Source organism: Schistocerca cancellata, chromosome 4, assembly GCF_023864275.1.
Source record: "Schistocerca cancellata isolate TAMUIC-IGC-003103 chromosome 4, iqSchCanc2.1, whole genome shotgun sequence".
Classification (NCBI taxonomy): domain Eukaryota; kingdom Metazoa; phylum Arthropoda; class Insecta; order Orthoptera; family Acrididae; genus Schistocerca; species Schistocerca cancellata.
Genome location: NC_064629.1, coordinates 584894986 through 584920979, shown reverse-complemented (window position 1 = coordinate 584920979; position 25994 = coordinate 584894986). Strand labels below are relative to the sequence as shown.

Here is a 25994-nt window from a genome sequence, read left to right as displayed (position 1 = left end):
GTAACGTCCACTGTTCAAAGTGCCGTCAATGACAACAAGAGGTGACCGAGACGTGTAACCAATGGCACCCCATACCATAACGCCGGGTGATAACGCCAGTATGGCGATGACGAATACACGCTTCCAATGTGCGTTCACTCCGGTGTCGCCAAATACGGATGCGACCATCATGATGCTGTAAACAGAACCTGGATTCATCAGAAAAGATGACTTTTACCATTCGTGCACCCAGGTTCGTCGTTGGTTACAGCATCGCAGGCGCTCCTGTCTGTGATGCAGCGTCACGGGTAACCGCAGCCATGGTCTCCGAGTTGATAGTCCATGCTGCTGCGAACGTCGTCGAACTGTTCGTGCAGATGGTTATTGTCTTGCAAACGTCCGCATGTGTTGACGCAGGGATCGACACGTGGCTGCACGATCCGTTACAGCCATGCGGATAAGATGCCTGTCATCTCGACTGCTAGTGATACGAGGCCGTTGGGATCCAACACGGCGTTCCGTATTACCTTCATGAACCCACCGATTCCATATTCTGCTAACAGTCATTGTATCTCGACCAACGCGAGCAGCAATGTCGCGATACGATAAACCGCAATCGCGATAGGCTACAATGCGACCTTTATCAAAGTCGGAAACGTGATGGTACGTATTTCTCCTCCTTACACGAGGCATCACAACAACGTTTCACCAGGCAACGCCGGTCAACTGCTGTATGTGTATGAGAAATCGGTTGGAAACTTTCCTCATGTCAGCACGTTGTAGGTGTCGCCACCAGCACCAACCTTGTGTGAATGGTCTGAAAATCTAATCATTTGCATATCACAGCATCTTCTTCCAGTCGGTTAAATTTCGCGTCTGTAACACGTCACCTTCGTGGTGTAGCAATTTTAATGGCCAGTAGTGTATGTTACGATGAACTGAGAAGTACAAAAGGGCATATGCAAAAGTAAACGTGAAAGCTGGAAGGTTAAACGCGAAGAAATCGGTCGATACATGGTAGGGCACAAAAGTGGCGGCAGCACGAACAATTATTGCAGGACAGAGGAAAGAATTAAAAGAAAGAGTAAAACTGCCGATCATCAGTGTGGTAGAGTAGGAAAGACATTTTAAAGGCCTCTTAACGGAAGAAAGAGCGGAGAACAGGGAAATAAAGTGGGAGATACGTGGCTGGCCGGAGTGGCCGAGCGCCAGACGCTACAGTCTGGAATCGCGCGACCGCTACGGTCGCAGGTTCGAATCCTGCCTCGGGCATGGATATGTGTGATGTCCTTAGGTTAGTTAGGTTTAAGTAGTTCTAAGTTCTAGGGGACTCATGACCTCAGCAGTTAAGTCCCATAGTGCTAAGAGCCATTTGAACCATTTTTTGGGAGATACGTGAGATCTAAGAGGGTGAACAGATAGAGCAAATAACTACGAAAGAGCTACACAAGGCGACTACACAAATGATAATTGGGAAATCGCCAGGGCCTGGAAATGTACCAATAGAATTATTGAGGTATGGCCCAAGCATTAAGAAATGTACGGGATGGGGAGGAAATTAGAGCAGAGTGGAACTTAATGTATCTAACCCTCTTACATGGAAAAGGAAGCAAGAAAGTATGTAAAAATTCTCGTGGCGTATGTGCCACAATTTCAGTTAGCAGTAGCAGGTTGAACGGGAGGATTTTAAAATCAAGAATGGAGAAGTTTGTAAATGAAATGGAAGAACAAAGTGGCTATAGAAGAGGTAGGTCATGTGTAGATAACATCTTTACCCTAGGACAGATCATGAAGAAGAGATTGGAAAGGAATCAGAGCAATCATCTGGTTTTTAATAGATATTGAGAAAGCAGTTGACACAGTGCCACTAAAGGTACTGTTCGAGTTTCTGGGGTTAGGGAACTGCTGAAACTTTATATAAGAAGTATCGTAAACCTATACAAGTCAGCAGAATGTGCCATTAAAGTAGGGGAAGAAATTTCTAAAGAAACCTTCAGAATAGCTAAAGGGCTGAAGCGACGATGCTATCTTTCTCACACACTCTTTAAGATGTCTGTGCAAAAGGCACTGGAGCTGTGGTATCGAAAGTGCATGGTTATGGGGACTGTAGTAGGAAACCAGTGTACATACACGCTTTTCCTATACTGATGATCAGGTCGTTGCAGCAAAGAGGATATATCTTACACGCTTAGGAAGTTACCCGAAGAGTATGAAAAGTGGAGTTAGTAAATTAATTTTGAGAATACGGAATACCTATATTTAGGAGAAGAGAGAGGTAATCTGGACACTACGGACGCTTTATTAAAGTGTGTAAAGAATTTAAGTATCTGAGTAGTATCCTATCATGTGATGAAAGATTTGACAGAGATGTCCAACGACGGATCTGGAAGGGAAGGGCGGCTACCCAAAAACTGAACCATGTGATTTCGTCCTCTAAAATGAGCTTAAAGGCTAAAAATTATTTGTACAAATCCATCGTTGAACCAATAACAAACTATGGGAGTTAGTGTTGGAAACTCACAGAAAGAAAGAAAAAAAAGACTTATGGCTTTAGAAATATACCACTTGAGAAAAGCCTGTAGAATTTTCTCACTTGACCACATAAGACCACGAAAATGTGACTAAGTGGTATCCAGGAAGCGATGGAGAGAGTAGGAATGTAAGAAGATGAGGAAGAATGACGAGATCGAGGCATTTGGCGACAGAGAGCGGGATGAGGCGACAGCTGTAAGACCCCCGCAACAAGAGGAAGTATTGTAAATAATAAAAATTCGCTTTTTGGCGACCTGCGTGGTAGGTGAATCCCTCCCCCCTCTCTCTCTCTGTCTCTCTCTCTCTCTCTCTCTCTCTCTCTCTCTCTCTCTCTCTCTCTCTCTCTCTCTCTGCTCCAGTAAGATAGGACTGTTGCTTGACCGGCCGACTTCACGCTGTGAGACCTTGTGGTGTGTCGTTACATGGGTCCGTTTTTTGAACCTACCTACACTCGCTCGCCTCCCATAACAAGATCTTCTTATACAGTGCATTAAAACATAGCAACAAAAAATGGAATAAATCTGGGCACGTCACAGTGTGAGATCAGGTGACGTGGGATGCCAACAGCAATGAACCAGATCTTGATGTCCACCTGTTCCAGTCTGAAATTGTGGGACGGTGTTGTTAACATGACACCGCACTTCAAGGTGAAAGTGAGGCGTGGTGTCGTCATGCATAAAAATGAAATCATTGGAATCTTCGTTAAGTTGAGGAACAGTCAGTTTCACAGCATGTCCGGGTACGACATTCCTGTTACAGTTTCTTCCACAAAAAAGAAAGGTTGATAATCTCTGTGAACAGAAACGGCACAAAACACAATCGCTTTCGGTGAGTCTCTTTCATGTTCGACGGCGGTTTCAGGATTCTGTGACCTTCAAGTTGTTACATTATGCCGGTTTACTTTCCCGATAGATGAAACATCAGTTCATCCTAAAAGATGACTCGTTCGCAAAAAGTGTTCTAAGTTGGAAAATCCGAACCTTCTGTTGTGCTCACCGGGACGCAATTGCTGCAGTAACTGCAACTTGAAGGCTTCGTATGCAGGCGTCGTTTCAGAACACGCCACACCGTTGTTTGAGATAGTCGAAGTTCCTGGCGTGCCTGTCTTGTGGACTTCTGTGAACGCATCTCGGATACGCTCGACATTTTCATCAGACGTGCGTGGTCGACCAGAGCTCTTCCCTTTGCATATGCAACCAGCTTCCAAAAGTCTTGTATGCCAGTCATAAATCTGCTTGTGCAGTGGCGGCTTCTCGCAGAATCAAAGGCGGTATGCACTTTGCACTTGAACGATGGATTGACTTCGCGTAAATTCCTACACATAGAATCCCTTCTCTTGTGGTGTAGTCGCCATATTGCTACAAACAAGCAACAGAGCAGCTGTGTCAAAACTTTGAACCTTCCTCTGTCCAGTGACATACGCAATGTGTTTGTATCTTTTGTAGTTTGTCTGTAACAAACAACTAAATCTGTTTTTTCACTGTGCGGCTGGTCCCGGTGGAGGTTCGAGTCCTCCCTCGGGCATGGGTGTGTGTGTTTGTCCTTAGGATAATTTAGGTTAAGTAGTGTGTAAGCTTAGGGACTGATGACCTTAGCAGTTAAGTCCCATAAGATTTCACACACATTTGAACATTTTTGGACATCTGTTCTTTCTTTTTGAATCACCCTGTATATTTGTGTCGAATAACAACTGACGAAAGACTTTGTAGACGACAGTGGTTTATTTACGACGAATACTCGATTTTTTTAATATCCAGTAAAAACCATTTACAACGAACTGAAGTTTGTTACTCCATCGGGTAGTTTTTCCGTCATCTACAGCTGCAAAAGACTCTTTTGTAGCAGACATTCTCAGTAGCAGCAGCACCGTACTATAAGTTGCGGCTGCACTGTTTTCCGATCGTTGTGCCGCACGGCTGCCGCGGCTCATCTGTCGCTCTAGGCCACAGACAGCGTCCGCTGCCGCTTCCGCCAGCCGCACGATGGGAACCGCAACTACTGGTTCGATAATGGAAGACAATAAAACGGCATGGCTGCCGCGCAGCAGAGGGTGTCGATCAGTGACTCAGGCAGGTGCAACACCTGTTGTGGTGCTGCTGTGTCGAGCCAACATTGTGCACGTAGCTGTACCGTGCCAGACGTTGTGGGGGCCTTGCAGTCCGGTGCTGGATCGTCTCTGCGTATGACCCTGGCTTCTAATGGCTGCGTACCCGAATCGTTTTTGTTGCAGCGTAAACTGTAAGAACCTGAGTGACCCAGTATGACAAACTTGGAAATTTGTGTTAAGTTCCTATGGAACCAAACTGCTGAGGTCATCGGTCCTTAAGCTTACACACTACTTAATCTAACTTAAACTAACATACGCTAAGGACAATACACACACACACACACGCACGCACACACACACACGCGCGCGCGCTCTCGCGCGTACATGCCCGAGGGAGAACTCGAACCTCCGACGGAGGAAGCCGCGCGAACCGTGGTAAGGCGCCCCAGACCGAGCGGCTACCTCGCGCGGTCAGTATGAGACACACATTTTCCAAGAGACGAATCATTCTGTCCGCTTGAATTCTGACACATGCCGATACTGCGCCTTACGACGTCGACGGAGCATCACAGTACTTGCATCCAAGTTTCGGCTTCGTTCGACAGGTCTTCAGTGGCTGAGATTGGCATAACACTGATCTCTCCAGTCAAACAAGAGAAGATGTTAATGGGCCTTCATGTGCACCAGCCCTCTGCAATCTTACGCACTTACTCCTGGAAAAGTGCTCTATACGATACGTTCTCGTAGTTAGAACACATAGGGTCACTCTCTTTCCGTGTTGCGATATTCACTCTCGTTAATGTATTTGAGGGTAATTCTACAAAGTAATGAAAAGTGGTACGTGGATGTAAAATCAGTTGTTGGGAGGGGTGATGGGTAAATTGGATTTATTGGGAGAATTTCAGGAAAGTGCATGTCAGCTGCAAACAATATAACGTACAGGTCGCTTATTCGACATATTCTTGACTACTCTTTGAGTATTTGGGCTCCTCATCTGCTCATATTAAAGAAAGAGATCCAAAGAATTTATAGTCATGCAGAGAGTTTTTTAATCAGTTCAGTTTATAGGAACGTGTGACGGAGACTTCGGTGATCTTAAATGAGAATCACTGCGACCTTTTCACAATGTTTAAAAAAATGGTTCTGAGCACTATGGGACTTAACTTCTGAGGTCATCCGTCCCCTAGAACTTAGAACTGCTTAAACCTAACTAACATAAGGACATCACACACATCCATGCCCGAAGCAGGATTCGAACCTGCGACCGTAGCGGTCGCGCGGTTCCACACTGTAGGGCCTAGAACCGCTCGGCTACTCTGGCCGGCTGTTCACAATGTGCTGTTGGAATGTTTTAAAGATCAAATGGCCGAGATACGTTTTAACTTCCGTATATTTCGGGAAAACATCTTAAGAACGAGATGAGTAACAATAGGGCTCATTCACATGGAACATTTAACGGCTGGATGAATAACGGTACGAAGACTCGATGGCTTCGGTACACATAAAAGGCTTGTTGCAACAAACCATCTTCATGTAAAATCGTAGTGTTCTCCAATCACCTGCGTCTGGCGTGTTGCGTGGGGGAATGTGCATTATCCTACAGAGAGCACTATAGACCAACTTCTGTCACCGCAGGAACAGATGGCAGTCAAAGCGCATGACTGGTCATCGTCACCGCCTCAAGAGATTGCCGTTTTCCGTAATGCAATGAGTTCTTCTCGTAGGCCGGCCGGGTGGCCGACCGGTTCTAGGCGCTTCAGTCTGGAACCGCGCGACCGCTACGGTCGCAGGTTCGAATCCTCCCTCGGGCATGGATGTGTGTGATGCCTTTAGGTTAGATAGGTTTCAGTAGTTCTAAGTTCTAGGGGACTCATGACCTCAGCAGTTAAGTCCCATAGTGCTCAGAGCCATTTTTTTTCTTCTCGTAGTCATGACTACAGTATGTAGTGCGTCTGAAAATAAGTTACGGGAAACATATTTCCGTTTGTTTAAGAGAGATTTCAGTACTCATTGCCTCCTAAACCGTTAAGCTGATGGCCAGCATTAATTTACCGAGCGGGGTGGTGCAGTGATTAGAACACTGGACTCGCATTCGGGAGGACGACGGTTAAAACCCGTGTCCGGCCGTCCTGATTTAGGTTTTCCGTGATTTCCTAAATCGTTTCAGGCAAATGCCGCGATGGTTCCTTTGAAAGGGCACGGCCGATTTCCTTCCCCATCCCTCCCTAATCCGAGCTTGTGCTCCCTCTCTAATGGCCTCGTTGTCGACGGGACGTTAAACACTAATCTCCTCCTCCTCCAGTATTAATTTGTAAATATATTGAAGTTCATTTGACATAACGTATTTAATTCATTGCGAATAATGTTACTAAGAGGATGCAAAGCTCGCAAACGTGATAAGTGGGAAACGATAATAACTATTATTAGGGAACAAAGTTCTGGGAACATTTTGTTTGCAATTTTCGTGTCTCAACGGAATATGCAAATATGCTTAACATACTATGTTCGCAAGTAACTGTTACGTATCTTACTTTCAAATAAACTGTATATCGTGCAAAGACTAGGAGGATAAAATATTAGAAAGTAGGGCTTAAACAGCAAGTGCACGGGCCATCGTACGTCGCCCTAAATGAAACCCGAACGTGAGCAAATGATAACTGTGCATCCTGTGAGCGGTGTTGCCTTTTTACGTTAGTAATTGCAGTGTAATGTCTGATCAGTACTGGAAAAAATGGTGTGCAGGACGTATGGACCAATATTTTACTTATTCTTAGCTGAACGTCAATAATATCGCACCACTGGAAATACTGGCTGCCTACTTGTAAGGAATAATAATCGTCATGTGAATAAAAATGTAGCAAAAGTATGCCAAAAGTAGCAGCATAGGCCTTTTTTTATAATTACACGTTTAGGTAATTGTTTAAATCAAAATCTGTATTACCAAACGACTGATCGGAAGCATGGTCACATACTTCATGTTGCAGATTGCCTAACAGCTTCCAAGGACAACAAAAAATTGATTTTCAATATTTCAGTTAATTATCTACAGAATTTAAAAATTAGAAATGCTGTCGTGGCATAATCTACTGATATAAACAAACAAAAACTCCGTCCGAACAGGCCTCGGAAGGCCCAACGTTACTGGCCACCGCTGTGTCGTCTTCAGCCGATAGGCGTCAGTGGATGCGGATAAGGAGGGGCATGTCTTCAGCACACCGCCCTCACGGCCGTTGTCAGTTTTCGCGACCGGAGCCGGCTACTTCTCAGTTGGGTAGCTCCTCTATTGGCCTCACAAGGGCTGAGTGCACCCCGCTCGCCAACAGCACTCGGCAGACGCGAATCTTACGTTAAAGTCTTAACACAACAAGACAAGTATTACAGTTAGAAACTGTGTGTTTGTTTTGAGACACCGTAACAGCGCGCAAATGCCCAGGATTTAGTCATCTAGTATTAGCGAATGAGAGGACTTAGCGACTTCCAAAAAACCTTTCATATAATTTCAAACCTTTAAGAAACTTTTTCTCGCTCACACCCCCCACAAAATGACGGAAGGAAAAAGTTTATCGCTTATCACATTCTCGTTGATCGTGAAGTAAAACTTCAACAGCAGGCACGACGTTTTTATTTATTACTTCTTTACCACTAACTCTGTTCACAACATATTGTGCGGACATTATCCTTTTGCACCACTAAACAAACCTGCAACATTATATTATTGTACGACAAAAGTTCAGGAAATATGACATCACAAGCACAGAGATGTATGAAAAATTTGCTTTTGCTTAAAATGGAGCTCAAATTACCCAGGCTATATTCATCCGGTGCTTCAAAATGAGAGCACTCAGAGGCTTCCGACAAACAAAACATAATTTAAGACCTTTTCAAAACTTTTTCTCACGTGCTTAAAGCCAAATATATAACACATTACATTTTTTATGAAGTAATGGGACATCTGAAGTTGATTTGTACACGGGGTTTCGATAGTTCGATTCATGGAGGAGGAGGAGGAGGAGGAGGAGATTAGTGTTTTAACGTCCCGTCGACAACGAGGTCATTAGAGACGGAGCACAAGCTCGGATTAGGGAAGGATGGGGAAGGAAATCGGCCGTGCCCTTTCGAAGGAACCATCCCGGCATTTGCCTGAAGTGATCTAGGGAAATCACGGAAAACCTAAATCAGGATGGCCGGACGCGGGATTGAACCGTCGTCCTCCCGAATGCGAGTCCAGTGTGCTAACCACTGCGCCACCTCGCTCGGTAGTTCGATTCATCAAGGATTCGGGGGTTTACTTTTTAAATAACATCCCAGTGAAGACCTACACGAGTGGAGAAGTATAATTTGGTAAAAAATAAGGAAATATTATTGTCAGCAAAAATGTTACGACATAAATAAGCAGAATTCCTTACAAGACACGATACTGTTATGCATATAGCCACCATACGTTGACATGAGCTGTAGAAACTGTACATGTAAGCGTTGTCGAAAAATTGTGTGTCTGTTCATCGGACCCCGTCTCTCATCTGGAAGAAGGTAGCTAAGGAAACTCCTGTCTGGTCCACTCTCAAGGACTGTTCTCCTCTCTGGGGATCACCAAACAGCGTTAACCGAATATATGGAAAAGTTCTAAAATAACTGTGAAATGCGTCTCAAGTTTGCTTAAAAGTGTAAGAGTATTTAGAGATTTGCTCAACAAAATTCGATGGGGGAATCTAAAACAAAGTAGTTTGCGTAATAAAAAACAATCCATCTTAAAGTCCGAGAACCCTCCTCCTGAGAGAAGTTAAGAAATATGTTCCTGCGAGACACGTATTGTTGTGGCGTAGCAAGACAGCCACGCCACTCGGAAGTAGCCGAAATGCACGCGTTACACACGCCGGCTGGCGTGATGTCTGAAACAGGATACGTAATGAATGCTATAAAGAAAAGTACGTAGCTTCTTTAATACTTAACTTTAATCCATCATTTGTATACAGCATTCTTGATGATACAAGTGAGACTCTCTCTAGAATTGGTTAATGGCGCCTTGCTAGGTCGTAGCCATGGACTTAGCTGAAGGCTATTCTAACTATCTCTCGGCAAATGAGAGAAAGGCTTCGTCAGTGTAGTCGCTAGCAAAGTCGTCCGTACAACTGGGGCGAGTGCTAGTACGTCTCTCTAGACCTGCCGTGTGGTGGCGCTCGGTCTGGAATTACTGACAGTGGCGACACGCGGGTCCGACATGTACTAATGGACCGCGGCAGATTTAAAGATACCACCTAGCAAGTGTGGTGTCTGGCGGTGACACCACACGTATAGTTAAAAGTTACGACTGTATGCAGCGATTAGACTTCTCGTGAATGGCTGAGTGCACAAATCCTCCATTTACGATTCGCCAATGGTCGTCATTCGGATCGTTTTTTCTTTGCGTGCCAGCGGTTTAACAGGACAACGAAGATAAATAACTCGTCTGCAGATGAATTACGGTCACTGGTTAGATTTCTCAGTGTAAAAGGTCATAAAGCGACAGAAATTACGCCCTTTTGGCCCACGTTTATGGCTTTCAGCAATGAGTGAAGGAAAAGTAAAGTAATTGTTTTCTGATCTCAAGGAAATCGGTGTGAATATACTCGATGGGGAGATCAGTGACACTCATATGCTCCTGGTGAAAAGTTGTTGAAAACACGCTGCTTCCCAATGAATGTGCTTGTATGTGTGTTTTGTGGAAGTGTTCTGAATTTTACACAGGAGCAAATGAAAGGATGTTTGTAATCAATCACAGATGGACATGCCTCAGCAAACCTGACCAGCAGGCAAATTTGCTAACGTACACAACTTAAACAGATATTTACCATCAACAAACCGTACATAAATACGGCAATCACTAGCAGTAGTTGATAGACATTGCTACAGCCATTTATATTGTTCTCATTTTTGTCCAATTCGGGAGGACGACGGTACAGACCCGCGTCCGGCCTTGGTGATGTAGGTTTTCCGTGATTTCCCTAAATCGCTTCAGGCAAAATGGTTCAAAAATGGTTCAAATGGCTCTGAGCACTATGGGACTCAACATCTTAGGTCATAAGTCCCCTAGAACTTAGAACTACTTAAACCTAACTAACCTAAGGACATCACACACACCCATGCCCGAGGCAGGATTCGAACCTGCGACCGTAGCAGTCCCGCGGTTCCGGACTGCAGCGCTAGAACCGCTAGACCACCGCGGCCGGCAAAAATGGTTCCTTCGTAAGGGTACGGCCGACTTCCTTGCCCATCCTTCCCTAATCTGGTGGAACCGATGACTTCGCAGTTTGGTCCCCTCCCCTAGATCTTTCATCCAACCATTCTTGTCCAGTCCAGTTCTCCGTCTTTACGAACTTGATTTTAACAGGACGTTAAACTCTAACGTCCCAATGATTTCTTACTTCGCACGGGCATGTCGTGTACGGTGGTGAAGTTAGAGATATTAGGGCTTATACAAAGGCGTGTAGGCAACCTTTCTCCCTTGCATCATCTGCGAATATAAATTTTCTTATTATTTATTTCCCGAAGTTCCACGGAACCATAAGAACCAAAGTTATTACGCCGCGGAAGAAGTCACTACATTTGTGATTCGATGGGCTCACAAGCTACCCATCTGATCTTCAGTATTCTTCTGTAGCACCACATTTTGAAAGGTTCCATTCTCTTTTTGTCTGAACTGTTCATCGTCCACGTCTCACGAACGTACAAGACTGCACTCTAGGGGAATACCTTCAGAAAAAGATTTCTTAACATTTCAGTCTATATTCGGTGTTAACAAATTTCTCCTCTTCAGAAACGTTTTTCTTGCCATTGACAGACTGCATTTTATATCCCCTCTCCTTCGGCCGTCATCGGTTATTTTACTGCCCAAATAGCAAAACTCGTCTACTACCTTAAGTGTCTCGTTTCCTACTCCTAACTCCGTCAACATCACCTGATTTAATTCTACTACATTCCATTACCCTTATGTTGCTTTTGTTAACGTTCGTCTTATATCCTCCTTTCAAGACTCTATCCATCCTGTCCAACTGCTTTTCCAAGTCTTATGCTGTCTTTAACAAAATTACAATGTCATCGGTAAACCTCAAAGCTTTTTATCTTCTTCCTGATTTTTTATTCCTTCCACAACTTTTTCTTTGGTTTCCTGCACTGCTGGCTCTGTGTACAGATTGAATAACATCGTGGATAGGCTACAACCCTGTCTCACTCTCTTCTCAACCACTGCTTCACTTTCATGCCCCTAGACTCTTACAACCGGTGTCTCGTTTCTGTACAAGTTGTTGATAACCTTTAGATCCCTGTTTCTATCCATATCCTTCAGACTTTCGAAGAGTGTAGTCCAGTCGAAATTGTCAAAAGCCTTCTCCAAATCTACAAATGCTGTAAACATAAGTTTACGTTTCCTTAACCAGTCTTAGAAGATAGGTGGTGGGGTCAGTATTTCCCCACGTGTCCCTACATTTCTGCAGAATCTAAACTGATCTTCCCAAAGGTCGGTTTCCACCAGTTTTTCCATTCTTCCGTAAATAATTCATGTTAGTATTTTGCAACCAGGGTATTTCACCTGTCTTATACATCTTACACACCAGGTGGAACAGTTTTGCTATGGCTGGCACTTCTAAGGATATCAGCAGATCTGAGGGAATATCGTCTGCTCCAGGGATCTTGTTTCGGCTTAGGTCTTTCAGCGCTCTGTCAAATTCTTCTCGCAGTATCATATCTTCTATCTCATCTTCATTTACGTTCTCTTCCCTTTCTATAATATTGTCTTCAAGTTCATTACCCTTGCCCGGCCGGGGTGGCCGAGCGGTTCTAGGCGCTACAGTCTGGAACCGCGCGACAGCTACGGTCGCAGGTTCGAATCCTGCCTCGGGCTTGGATGTGTGTGATGTCCTTAGGTTAGCTAGGTTCAAGTAGTTCTAAGTTCTAGGGGACTGATGACCTTAGAAGTTAAGTCCCATAGTGCTCAGAGCCACTTGAAGCATTTTTGTACCCTTGTAGAGACCCTCTATGTATTTCTTCCACCTTTCGGCTTTCCTTTCTCTGCTTATCACTGGTTGCTTCTGTATCCTTACATTTGTCATCTAGCCATTTCTGCGTAGCCATTTTACACTTCCTGTTACTAATTTTTTTTAGAAATTTGTGTTTCCTTTGGCCTGCTTCATTTGCTGTATTTTTGTATTTTCTCCTTTGATCAATTAAGCTCAGTATCTCCCGTAATATCCAAGTATCTCTGTTAGACCTTATCTCTTTATCTTTTTGATCCTTTGCTGCCTTCACTATCTCATTCGTCTTCTACTGCATTCCTTTTACCTGTTTCAGTCAACCGTTGCCTAATGCTCCCTCCAAAACTCTCAACAACCTCTGGTTCTTTCAACTTACCCAAATCCCATCTCCTTAATTTCGTATCTTTTTGCAGTTTTTTTCAGTTTTAATCTACCGTTTATAACCAGTAAATTGTGGTCAGGGTACACATCTACTGCTGGAAACGTCTCTCAGTTTAAAATCTGGTTCCGAAATCTCTATCTTATCATTATAAAATCAATTTGAAACCTTCCAGTGTCTCCAGGTCTCTTCCACGTATACAACCTATTTTCATGATTCTTAAAACAAGTGATACCTATGTTTAAGTTATGCTCTGTGCAATATCCTACCAAGTGGTAGTCTCATTCCTTTCCCCCAGTCCATATTCAACTACTAATTTTCCTTCTCTTCCTTTTCCCACTGCCTGATTCCAGCCGCACACCATAATCACATTTTCCTCTCTCTTAATTGTGGGAATAATTTCTTTTATCTCACCATACATTTCTTCAATCGCTTCATCATTTGTAGAGCTAGTTGGCATATGCAGTTGTACTATGTGGTGGGTGTTGCCTTCGTGTTTATCTTGACAACGATAATGCGTCCACTATGCCACTCATAGTAGCTTACCCGCTATTCCTAACTTCTTATTCATTATTGGGTCTACTCATGCATCACCCCTATTTGGTTCAAATGGTTCAAATGGCTCTGAGCACTATGGGACTTAACATTGTGGTCATCAGTCCCCCAGAACTTAGAACTACGTAAACCTAACTAACCTAAGGACATCACACACATCCATGCCCGAGGCAGGATTCGAAACTGCGACCGTAGAGGTCACGCGGTTCCAGACTGAAGCGCCTAGAACCGCACGGCCACACCGGCCGGCTCACCCCTATTTGATTTTGAAGTAATAACCCTGTACTCACCTGATCAGAAGTACTGGTCTCCCTGGCACAGCACTTCACTAATTCCACTGTACCTAACTTCAACATATCCATTTCCCTTTTCAAATTTTCCAACCTGTCTGCATGATTAGGGGAACTAACTTTCCACGCTACTACCTGTAGACTATCAATAATTTTGTTTTTTCTCATGACATCTTCCTGAGTAGTTGCCGCGCAGAAATTCGAATGGGGAGAATATTTCACCTCTGGAGTATATTTCACCCAAGAGGATGCCATCGTCATGTAACCACACAGAGCATTACGCTCTCGGAAAAAATAACGGATGTAGTTCCCCTTTCTTTCAGCAATTCGCACTACAAGCACAGCAAGGCGATGTTGGTTGATGTTACAACGGCAGATCAGTCCGTGATCCAGAATGTTGCCACTCACAAATACTGAAAAGGCTGCTGACTCTCCTCTGGAACCACACGTTTGTTTGGCTTGTCTATAGATACGTCTCATTGGAATGCACCCACGGTACGGCATGCGTATCTTCGATGCACGCAAGCCGACCCACGACGGCAAGGTCCATGGCTCATGAGGTGGAACTCCTGATTATCCTGGCTAATGACGATCCGAGACTCCGCGGATCACGGAATACCGCGGTTAATTCAAAGTGCACACATTTTTATCGAAAACTGCTATTTGCTAAAGTTAGAACACATGCTACATGTCACATTTGAACTCCCACTTCATTATTTACGCTTTAGCCTATTCCCCAGAAACTGACAACTTATCTACAAAATTACACATGAAATTCACTGTATTTGGTATATTCTGTTTTCAGTTAACAACAGTCAATTTTTTTTGTTTATTTTCCATTCATTTTCATCCTGTCGACGGTTCTAGTTTTCTGGAGAGTCGGAACTTGGTACATTCAAACGAATTTTGTCCTGCATTGTCTAATAACACCGAGCGAGGTGGCGCAGTGGCTAGCACACTGGACTCGCATTCGGGAGGACGACGGTTCAATCCCGCGTCCGGCCATCCTGATTTAGGTTTTCCGTGATTTCCCTAAATCGCTCCAGGCAAATTCCGGGATGGTTCCTTTGAAAGGGCACGGCCGGCTTCCTTCCCCGTCCTTCCCTAATCCGATGAGACCGATGACCTAGCTGTCTGGTCTCCTCCCCCAAAACAATCCAATCCAAAATCTAATAACAGATCAGCGCGTTTCGGTGGGTTGGTGTGCGTGATGACGAGTTCCTCCATCACCTAGGAATTCATTAGATCATTTATAAATATACGAGGACACGCTGAAAAGCAATTCCTCCTAATTTTTAATGTGAAAACCCTAAATATTTTAAAATAAAACAAATGTTATTAACATTCTACATCTTTATTCTTCATGTCTACATATTTAAAGGCCTTTGCCGCTAGAGGGCTCCGAATTGTAGAATGTGTGGTGGTATGTAACGTAACTCTGTCGGTGCGTGAGAAACAGAGTTTCGAATTCGAAGAGTTTGTCCACACATGGAGCATCCTCTCCTTCACCATGATAATGCCAGACCACACACGAGCGCTGCGACATCTGCAACAATCCGCCGCCTTGGTTGCACTCACCCTCCATACAGTCCCGACTAGGTCACACCCGATGAGCATCTATTACTAGAACCTAAAGAACAGTTTGGAGCACTTCACCTTGGTGGTGATCAAACAGTGCAAGCAGAGGTGAGATTGTAGCTCGTCGGCAAAATTAAACATTTTACAGTGGCAGTATCAACAAACTAATCTCATCTACATAAATACTCCGCAAGTCACCGTATGGTGTAGAGGTTATCCTGTACCGACACTAGTCATTTCGTTTCCTTTTTCAGTGTCAAATAGACCGAGGGAAAAACGACTGTCTGTATGCCTCCGTATGACGCCTAATTAATCCTATTTTACCAAAAAAATGGCTCTGAGCACTATGGGACTTAACATCTATGGTCATCAGTCCCCTAGAACTTAGAACTACTTAAACCTAACTAACCTAAGGACAGCACACAACACCTAGCCATCACGAGGCAGAGAAAATCCCTGACCTCACCGGGAATCGAACCCGGGAACCCGGGCGTGGGAAGCGAGAACGCTACCGCACGACCACGAGATGCGGGCCCTATTTTACCTTCGTGGTCCTTACGCGCAGTGTATTTGGCAGTAGTGGAATCGTTCCTATTATTAGAGTTCTGATTAGGGGGTGGATCGTCTTCGGACGCTAAAACGTGAGTCTCATGCATAATAGTGTACTCTAAACGGAAATATTCCTTCTAATTGTAATAGAATGGTTTAGGCTTTTTTTCCAAATTCCACGAACTCTGTACTGATAATCTGCAAACCTAATGGGCACCTGGATAATCGGGAGCTTACCTTATGTACAAGCTGTAGGGCTCGATCTACTGAAAATAATTAGTATAAGACATTAGGAATGTTCCAAAATAAGCTGCAGTAAGGTAATATGTTTTTTAAATATTTTACACAACAGGCCTGGTTCGGGTTATTAACATTATCAAGTGACGTCTAGTTGGAAGTGACGACCATATTGCATCTACAACAATTTTTTTCTGTCATGCCTTGGTAAGTATATTACTTTTTGTAGTTACGAAATGTAAAAATACGTTTTTGTCCGATTACCAAGATATGACAAAAAATTTACTATAGATGCTAATCGGTCGTCACTTCGAACTAGACGTCACTTGATAATGACAATAAGTCGAAACTGACCTATCGCGTAATATACTTACTTATCGCGAATGGACCCAGAAGGATCACGCAAAGCTTTCTGACGTCGTTTCTTCCATACTTCTTTCATTCGTTCTCCATGTTTTCTTTTTCTTTCTTCTGTCCATTTTGTTCCTGGTCTCTTTAGTGCTTCCTTCTCCGACAATACAATCCACTTTTCCACCTTATTTCTAAAAGTTTTTCTATCTTTGACATCTTTAAGTTCAATATATATATATATATATATATATATATATATATATATATATATATATATATATATATACCGGGTGATCAAAAAGTCAGTATAAATTTGAAAACTTAATAAACCAAGGAATAATGTAGGTAGGGAGGTAAAAATTAACACACATTCTTGGAATGACATGGGGTTTTATCAGGAAAAACAAAACTAAAGTTCACAAAATGTCCGACAGATGGCGCTGGACAGCAAAACGTCAGTGTCTGCACATGACAATCGTGTATAAAAGGAGCTGTAATGAGAGAAACAGATGCGCCAGCAGTCGCAGCATGTTGACGTTACCTGAAAAGGCGCTTTTAGTGAAGCTGTAATATCAGACGCGTGAAAGATCTCTTACGCGCGTCGTTTGGTGATGATCGTGTGTTCCGCCGCCACTTTCGTCATGCTTGGCCTCCCAGGTCCCCAGACCTCAGTCCGTGCGATTATTGGCTTTGAGGTTACCCGAAGTCGGAAGTGTATCGTGATCGACCGACATCTCTAGGGTTGCTGAAAGACAACATCCGACGCCAATGCCTCACCATAACTCAGGACATGCTTTACAGTGCTGTTCACAACATTATTCCTCGACTACAGCTATTTTTGAGGAATGATGGTGGACATATTGAGCATTTCCTGTAAAGAACATCATCTTTGCTTTGTCTTACTTTGTTATGCTAATTATTGCTATTCTGATCAGATGAAGCGCTAACTGTCGGACATTTTTTGATCTTTTGTATTTTTTTGGTTCTAATAAAACCCCATGTCATTCCAAGCATGTGTGTCAATTTGTACCTCTCTATCTACATTGTTCCGTGATTTATTCAGTTTTCAAATTTATACTGACTTTTTGATCACCCGGTATATAGCAGCTAGGTTTGGGGCATTCATTATGTCTTATACTGACGTATACTATGCTGCGGGCCCAACGGAACGTAAAATATTGAAAAAGTTGAATAAAACGTTCTCAGTTTTCCAGCCGCGTCAATTCGAATAAAATCCTCGAGCTTTCGATGGCCATCTCCGCCATTTTTTTAATTTTATTTATTTATTTATTTATTTATTTATTGTTCCGTGGGACCAAATTAAGGAGAAGTCTCCATGGTCATGGAACGAGTCAATACATGAAATTATAACACGATAGTAGAAACAGATAAAATGAAATACAAGAAACGTATTCAGGCTACAATTCGTAAGGTTAAATAAAGAAAATTAACAAAGTAACACTGGAATTTGGTTAATTTTTCAGCTCTTCCAGGAGCTACCTCGACAGAATAGAAGGAGTGAGCCATGAGGAAACTCTTCAGTTTAGACTTAAAAGCGTTTGGGCTACTGCTAAGATTTTTGAGTTCTTGTGGTAGCTTATTGAAAATGGATGCAGCAGAATAGTGCACTCCTTTCTGCACAAGAGTCAAGGAAGTGCGTTCCACATGCAGATTTGATTACTGCCTTGTATTAGCTGAGTGCAAGCTTCTAACTCTTGGGAATAAGCTAATATTGCTAACAACAAACGACATTAAAGAAAATATATACTGTGAGGGCAATGTCAGAATTCCGAGAGTATTCGAACTTACACCACATATAGCTCGAACAGCCCGTTTTTGAGCCAAAAATACCCTTTTTGAATCAGAAGAATTACCCCAAAAAATAATACCATATGACAGAAGCGTATGAAAATATGCGAAGTAGACTACTTTTCGTGTTGAACTGTCACTTATTTCAGATACTGTTCTAATGGTAAATAAAGCAGCATTTAGTTTGTGAACAAGATCCTGAACATGGGCTTTCCACAACAGCTTAATATCTATCCGAACGCCTAGGAACTTGAACCGTTCTGTCTCGCTAATAATATGCCCATTCTGTCCGATCAAAATATCAGTTCTTGTTGAATTGTTCATGTATGCCGTCGCGAAAGACTCCGAGGACATATTGAAAAAGTTTTTAATTATTTGTTATGTTTAGCGGAAGATCATATCTGAAGAGAAGCCATAGAGCAAGAACTTAACCCTGCGGCGCCCCTTCCTGCTCACAGGACCCAGATATTTTTTCACTCTTTGTTGACACAGGGAAAGGGAGCAGCGGGCTGATGCGGAAGGTACGTACCCCGCCAGTGGCTGGCGGAGAACTAGTGCAGATGTAGATGAGGTAATGTCTGCGGCGGCGGCGGCGGCGGCGGCGTGCGGTCGTGGCGCTGCGAGCCGCGGCGGCCGAGCGATAAGCGCGCAGCTAGGCTGACTCTGCAGTTTGGTGGCGGCAGCCTGAGCGGGTGCCTCGCGTTGCAGGTGACGCTGCTACGCCTGTGACCGCCGCCGGATAGCATGCGCTGTGCGCCCAGGACGCCGCCGCGACCACGCTCCACCCGGCCGCCCAGCTAGCACCCGAGACTCGAGCTCCAGCGCCGCAGTGCCTTGTTCCCCGGGGGGAGGGGACGGGGTGTCGGGGGGGATGTGTCTGTAGCGGCACAAACGGACGCCTGTGGCGAGTGCTCGTGTGAGCGATGGACGACGGCGAGGACTACTTGGGGGCTCCGAGCTCGGGACCCGAGGTCAAGGGTCAGCAGGCGATGGGAGGAGGCTGCGTCTTCAACAAGGCGGCGCCGGAGGTGGTGACCAAGGCGACGGCCGGAGGTAGCAGCGAACTGGGCGACATGACCTTCTGCATGGCCAACTACGTCAAGGACGCCATGAAGGTACCAGCTCCGCTTTTCGCGCTTCCTGCTTGCGACCTCTTTCCCTCAAAGTAATCCTTATTTGTAGTGTCTGCACCGGCGACTTCACTATTGCAGCATCAGACCTTTTTCCTCTACCGTTACTTTCGACAAACCTACGTTATACCCGGCCACTAAATCGCAATTTGTTAGCGTCAGCTATTCGGTTGGGTATTTTCTTTCTCCAATGTCGTATTCTCAGCAGTTCTCTCCACCTGCAAGAACATTTGCACTCACAACTGCCGTGCGTCTCGCTTCCGTGCCAAATATCACTATGCATCGCCTTTCCTTTCAGTCGACCTAATGTGACGTTGTCTTGCGAGCACGGCAATCTCATCGCAGCCTCCGCAATGAGCCTAATTTCGCGCTCCACGAGGACACGTCTTTCCTCATTGTCAGTGCCCTCTGCTGGCAGCTGGAGAAGGACCCGCCGATGTCGTGACGGTGCTCGTAGATCGAGGAGGATGCGCCCGCTGGCAGTGTTCCCGGTAGCGTGATGTGTGACGTGCGCCGAGAGGCCCTGGTATCTGTGCCTGGGTGCCGCTCACACTTATCACCAGACTTCCCTGCCCGCCATCTTGCTAAGCAACCACACTGTACAAGAGAGCGTTAATCGCCTAATGAGAGACAATTGAAGCTTAGGGGGCGTTACAGCCCGAGGGTCAGTCACCTATATTTCCGCTGCTTCTCATCCTGTCTACTTACGCAGCTGTGTGAATACGGAACGTTAGTTCACCAGTGTAGCCCAAAATGAAAATGAATGGCAACGCTTTTTCCCATAACGTTGTAGAATATAGTAACAAACGGATACTCCTTTCCTTTCAATTTGCACCTACTGTACGGTCACAGCGCGTACGAATGATTAGTTGGACGTAAGAAAGCGTCAGAAACAAGACGGTTCTTGATAAGAAGAAAAGAAAAATAGGTTCATTGTTGTCAGTGACGCTAGTGTAGGAGTCCGCAGCTCGTGGTCGTGCGGTAGCGTTCTCGCTTCCCACGCCCGGGTTCCCGTGTTCGATTCCCGGCGGGGTCAGGGATTTTCCCTGCCTCGTGATGACTGGGTGTTGTGTGCTGTCCTTAGGTTAGTTAGGTTTAAGTAGTTCTAAGTTCTAGGGGACTGATGACCATAGCTGTTAAGTCCCATAGTGCTCAGAGCCATTTGAACCATTTGCTAGTGTAGGAATGATTAGTTGGACGTAAGAAGGCGTCAGAAACCAGACGGTTCTTGATAAGAAGAAAAGAAAAATAGGTTCATTGTTGTCAGTGACTCTAGTGTAAATTCTGATTTTCTGAGACATGGTACTTCCATACAGGTCCAGCACTTAAACGCATTTATTATAGTTTATCCTCTCCTTTTTCGGACTGCGTATTGGGTAACTGTATGGTCGCAACTGGGCAGGGGGTTGCCGTTTTGTATATTAGGCTATTCGAAAAGATATATTTAGATTTATTCAGACTCTGGCTGATTAACTTCTAATTAGCAGCTATTTGTGTAGAATTTTAAGCTGACTGCGGTGGTATTGGTAACTCTGTAGTTATTCGATACCGTTCGCAAAAGAGATGGAGTCAAACTATCGGACTACGTGAATAGTCATACATCAGCATACAAGCGCGACTTCCACATTTTGATTACGATACTGAGATAAAATTGCTCTACTTTTTTTCACAATATACGCCACGCTGATTATTTGTTTCAAGGGACACTAACTCCGATACTCTCCTTTCGTGGGCAATTTGTTATCACATGCACACTACTTGATTAGTAGTAAAAGGTTCGTAGAGGACCCCCCTGCTTATTTCGTAATTTATGTACAATATCTGTACATAGTATGCATGAATACGTGTCGGAAACTTGTCCTTCATCTAACATACTTCTTCTGAATTTACCTCGAAATTTTAGTTTTTACGGTAAAAAGTTCATTAAATATCACAAATTGTATTTTTAAGTGTTTTGACGAAACCGAAAGGCTAATGATTTTGACTGCACCATCGCGTGTAAGGGCGTGATATGTGTACTGCAACACCTTTTCACTCAGCTCTGGTGATGGTCGTTACCGACCGAAATTAATTATTTGATTACAAATAAACATTGCGATACAAGACTGAAATTATAAAAAAGAAAATGACATAGTATTTAAATATGACGCTGACGTAAACATTAGGCTACGTTACAGGTCAGTCTGTTACCTCAATATTTATTTGGCTTTCACATTCGTTGGCTTCGCCAATTCACCATATTATCACCTTTCACCCTAACCTAGGTCTCGGGCTACGCTACAGGTCAGTCTCTCACCACAACAAAGATTTCAGAGGAAGGCCAATATCCCACTTTAACTAATTAGCTATACTACACTAGCGAACAAGCACGACTTCCACTTCTAGAGTAAGATATTCGGGAGGAACAGAGTTTATTTAAATTCCCGTGATCTTTAAAGACACTGTCCGTTTCCATCCCTTTCCTTTCCTTCCCCTACCGTAATGACACTGCCGTCGACGGGACGTTAAACCCTAATCTTTTCGTAAGTCTGTTGAATTAAATGTCGACTGGAGGTTAAACGTTTACATTCCTTTCTTCTGTCCTTCCTACAAATGTCCGCACCTGGCGTCATTAATTTTCCTGTCTGTTAGTTCCGCTGCAACGCGCCTTTGTTCTTTGTATTCGGAATATTGCCAGGCTAGTTTAGTTGCAAACTTTGTTTCATTATTCACTATGAAGAGATAACAAGGGAACCGAATTAAACGAGCACACGTTCTGTGGAAATGATAAATTTCAGAGAAAGAGTATATTTCATTAGGGATGATGTTAAACTAATATAGTTGTATTAGAATGTTCAGATGAATCTGTGCGTAGTAGTCTCAGTTACTTGCAGTTAATACTATTGAAGCAGGAGTAATACCAGTGGTCTCAAAATGTTCACCTCTGCTGTTTTTTAGGTGCGGTGTGAGTGCATCTCATTGCAATAAGTTACTTCACTAATCAAACGGTGCAGAATGTAAGTATACTGGTTGTAAACGATAATTGTTTACATCGTAACACAATGATATAGAGGAAGTCGAGACGTAAAATAGGACACTACCTAAAATTGGCCTACAAAAATTTAGATTTTCAATATTCTCTCGCTCTCTTCGCACAAACTATTAGTCCTAGGGAAAAAAGATAATAGGTGCTTTTGTGTAGGAAGTTCTAATTTTACACCGGGATGCGTTATCATTAGAAGCAGCAGTTTTCGAGTTATACAAGAAAAACGTAAAAAAGCGACCTTTAAAAGCGCTCCCAAGCACCCCTCCCGCCCCTCACACAGACACACACACACACACACACACACAGCACGACTCAGGATTTTTAATATGGCGTCCCATCTACCACTGTTCGAAACTTTGAGGAGCATATGGTAAATAATTCTTGTAGTAGCAAAGTTTTTTTAGAGTGATAGGAGAGTGTGCCATGAACAACAAAGTAAAAATCCTGACCGGTGGGTAGTGAGGAGGGGGTTTCGCTGAAGGACACTTTTTTTACGTTTTTCTTGAATAATTCGAAAACCGCGGCCCCTAGCGAAAATGTATTCTGGTACAAAATTAAACTGCATACAAAAATGTCATATTCACATGTTATTTAGGACTAATAGCTTGCGCAAAGAGCGTGAGAGAAATTGAAAATCTCGCGCGACGTGCATGCGCACGGATTTTGTAGGCCGACTCGAGGTAGTTACCCGGCGTGATTGACCACAGGTGTCCTGCATGAAATTGCTCGTCTCGTCCTCCTCTATACCACTGTGGTACGTTGTATAAATTCCCAGTGTCAAAAATTATTTCGTATCTTGGGAACAGCTTTCCGCGAGTGTTCATTGTTGTGTTAAGGGTATTCGATAGCGGTGGTTAACGACTTGTTGCGTAGTTTAAAGGGATTCGATTTTCAGTTTTCATTCGTAAGCTCAGTCCACGATTCGACAATTTCTGAGTCTCGCAGTCTAATTCCTATGTCCAGAATGAGTTAATGATAACGGGCAGTTATGCTATGTGACAAGCCGGGAGGGGGGGGGGGGGGGTGAGGGAACGTAACGACCTACTTTTCTCTAATAAAAGCGTTTTTATGGATTATTTACATCTTTGGGTGGTGGTGTGCCTGGTCAGGGGATACGATCCCGTTTTTCGAAAAATTTTATGGTGAGATCGTTTCATCTCATTTTACATTCCGGAAGACTAATATTTAGGATTTTAAACAGCACCTACTGCGTACGTTGTATTTGTTTCATCCGCTAAGTACTGTCATTTATTCTCCAAGCGGAAACATGCCGCACTACTGTGGTAGCGAGTATAGACACACCACATTCGGAGGCGTTTTTTCCGTTGACAATGTCTAGTCTTTCATACTTACATGAAATCGGAGATTGTTGTTAACGATATCTTTCGCGCTTGACTATCTACACGAAAAGCGTTCACAACATTCACCACCAGACTCTAGATTTTGTTCGTGTTATGCTGATTAGTTGATTGCTTCCTGTACCTTCTTCCAGGATGTTTGCGCCTGATTTCCGGAAATTTTAGGAATCACGATATGCTAAATGCTTCTAGGTCGCAACAGTTAAAGATTCACAGGGAATGTTTCGGTTTTACCAACGAAGAGATATTACTACGGAGTTAAATTTCCGAAGGCGAGAAATGCTTTACCCGCCATCATTTATTTGATAGGTGCTTTCGCATTCCCAGCAGCAACTTAAGTACTGAGAAAACGGACATTATCTCTTTTCCATTGAAAGAAACAAGGTCAAGAAAAGCAAATGGAACATAGCGGATGATGCGAGAGAGCTGAATATTGTCACGTCACAGAGAGGGTTGCACCGTCAGTATTTTCCGTGGATGAAGTTTGACCTTTTTTAAAACGCCTAAAACGCGGAAAAAGTCCACTCTTTATCAGAGGCACATGTCATTCCGCGTTACTTGAGAACTACGCTTGCAGCAATTAACATTATTTGTTGCCAATGCAATTATTCCTCATACGACCGATCCAGATAAATTGTGTTGCAATTATGTTGACTCCTTTGTCCGGAAGAAATAACGCAATGAAATGAAGCGAAACACCTACGAGATGTGAAAGTGAAAATATTATGTGAACGACATTTATAATTTACAGGTGTAACATGAAGTGCGTATAAGCGCATATATCACACTATTTGTTATCCAGTTAACGTCATTTAGGCGAGCATCTTCGTTCATACCTTACCGTTTCCAGGACCATGCAAAACGTTTGCGTGGGACAATGTTATACTGCAGGTCGAATAGATACTCGCGACTCAGGTCGCGACTGCGTCGCGTGCCTTCTTCTTTAATTACTCTGGCAAATGAAATCTCATGTGTGTATCACGAGAGGCCGTAAAAGCCAGGTCAATTCCATTCTGATTTTATATATATATTTCCAAGGAAACATGCAATACAGATTCCTCACAGATTCTCTCTCTCTGTGTCGTTTTCTTACATGAGTAGTGGACTTCGTATTTAGGAAAGCGCAAGACCATCTAGTATGACCACATGTAGAGATGAACTCATAGCTAGGTACTTGCACCATCATTCTCAAGAGAAAAACTATAGACCCATAATATCAAAGTACCTCTCGTCAAATTTTATATTTGGAGTTATAGAGAAAGGCTTAGTGTCGATTGTGGTATTCTAGAGGCTCAGCATCCACAGTTATGTGTATTGATAAAGGCTCCATTGAGCTGAACTTCAAAAGTTTACTTTGTGGACTTTCCACATTCAGGGCGCCAGTTATGTAAAAATGTGTTTCATGGGATATGATTAATTTCTTCCAAAAATCTCGTTGTGCGGTAATATCGTTAAGCAGTCCGCCCCCGGTAGCTGAGTGGTCAGCGCGACAGACTGTCAATCCTAGAGGCCCGGGTTCGATTCGCGGCTCAGTCGGAGATTTACTCCGCTCAGGGACTGGTTGTTGTGTTGTCCTAATCATCATCATTTCATCCCCATCGAAGCGCAAGTCGCCGAAGTGACGTCACATCGAAAGACTTGCACCCGGCGTGAGGCCCTAGTCACACGACATTATCGTTAAGCAATCTAGACACTGTGAAGACATTGCATAGATTTTGCACAACAAAAGGTTTAAAGGGTTTTTGCTTCTGGCTGATTTAGTTAACCGCAAATTCTTCCTTCAGTTCGTAGTTTTTAGCCGTGTTGCGACTTTCTTCATTCTTGTTATGTTGAACCGGCGCCAGAAAACGCGTCAGTGCAGCGATCACAGCAATTTTTTTTTTAAAACGAAAATTCCATTATTTAGGCACCGTGGTCATTTTACCAGAGACCACTCACCACCACGTCAATTTGGAGTCTATTTCTAAGTGTTTGGCGAGAATTTCTAAATCGCATGTTTTCTTCTTATCAACAACCGTTTGACACAAAAATGCCTAAATGGTCTCCAAATTTTCTGGATCACATTTATGATTGCAGCGGCTTTATAATTACTATTTTGATCGCACGTTATCGACGTCAGTGAAACGTTTCGCAGAAGGCAAATGAGATGCGTAGCAGTTATGTATATTT

The 25994-nt window shown here is 43.7% G+C and overlaps 1 protein-coding gene across 1 annotated transcript in view; it reads left to right on the top strand.

Annotated features, from left to right (window-relative positions):
* The window catches only part of LOC126185200 (kelch-like ECH-associated protein 1B), a 461339-nt gene that overhangs the window by 309295 nt on the left and 126050 nt on the right, over window positions 1–25994 (top strand). The window contains exon 4 of the mRNA XM_049928077.1: window positions 19021–19427. Coding sequence (XP_049784034.1) covers window positions 19236–19427 — 192 coding nt within the window. The 5' untranslated portion in view covers window positions 19021–19235. The remainder of the gene's footprint in view (window positions 1–19020; window positions 19428–25994) is intronic.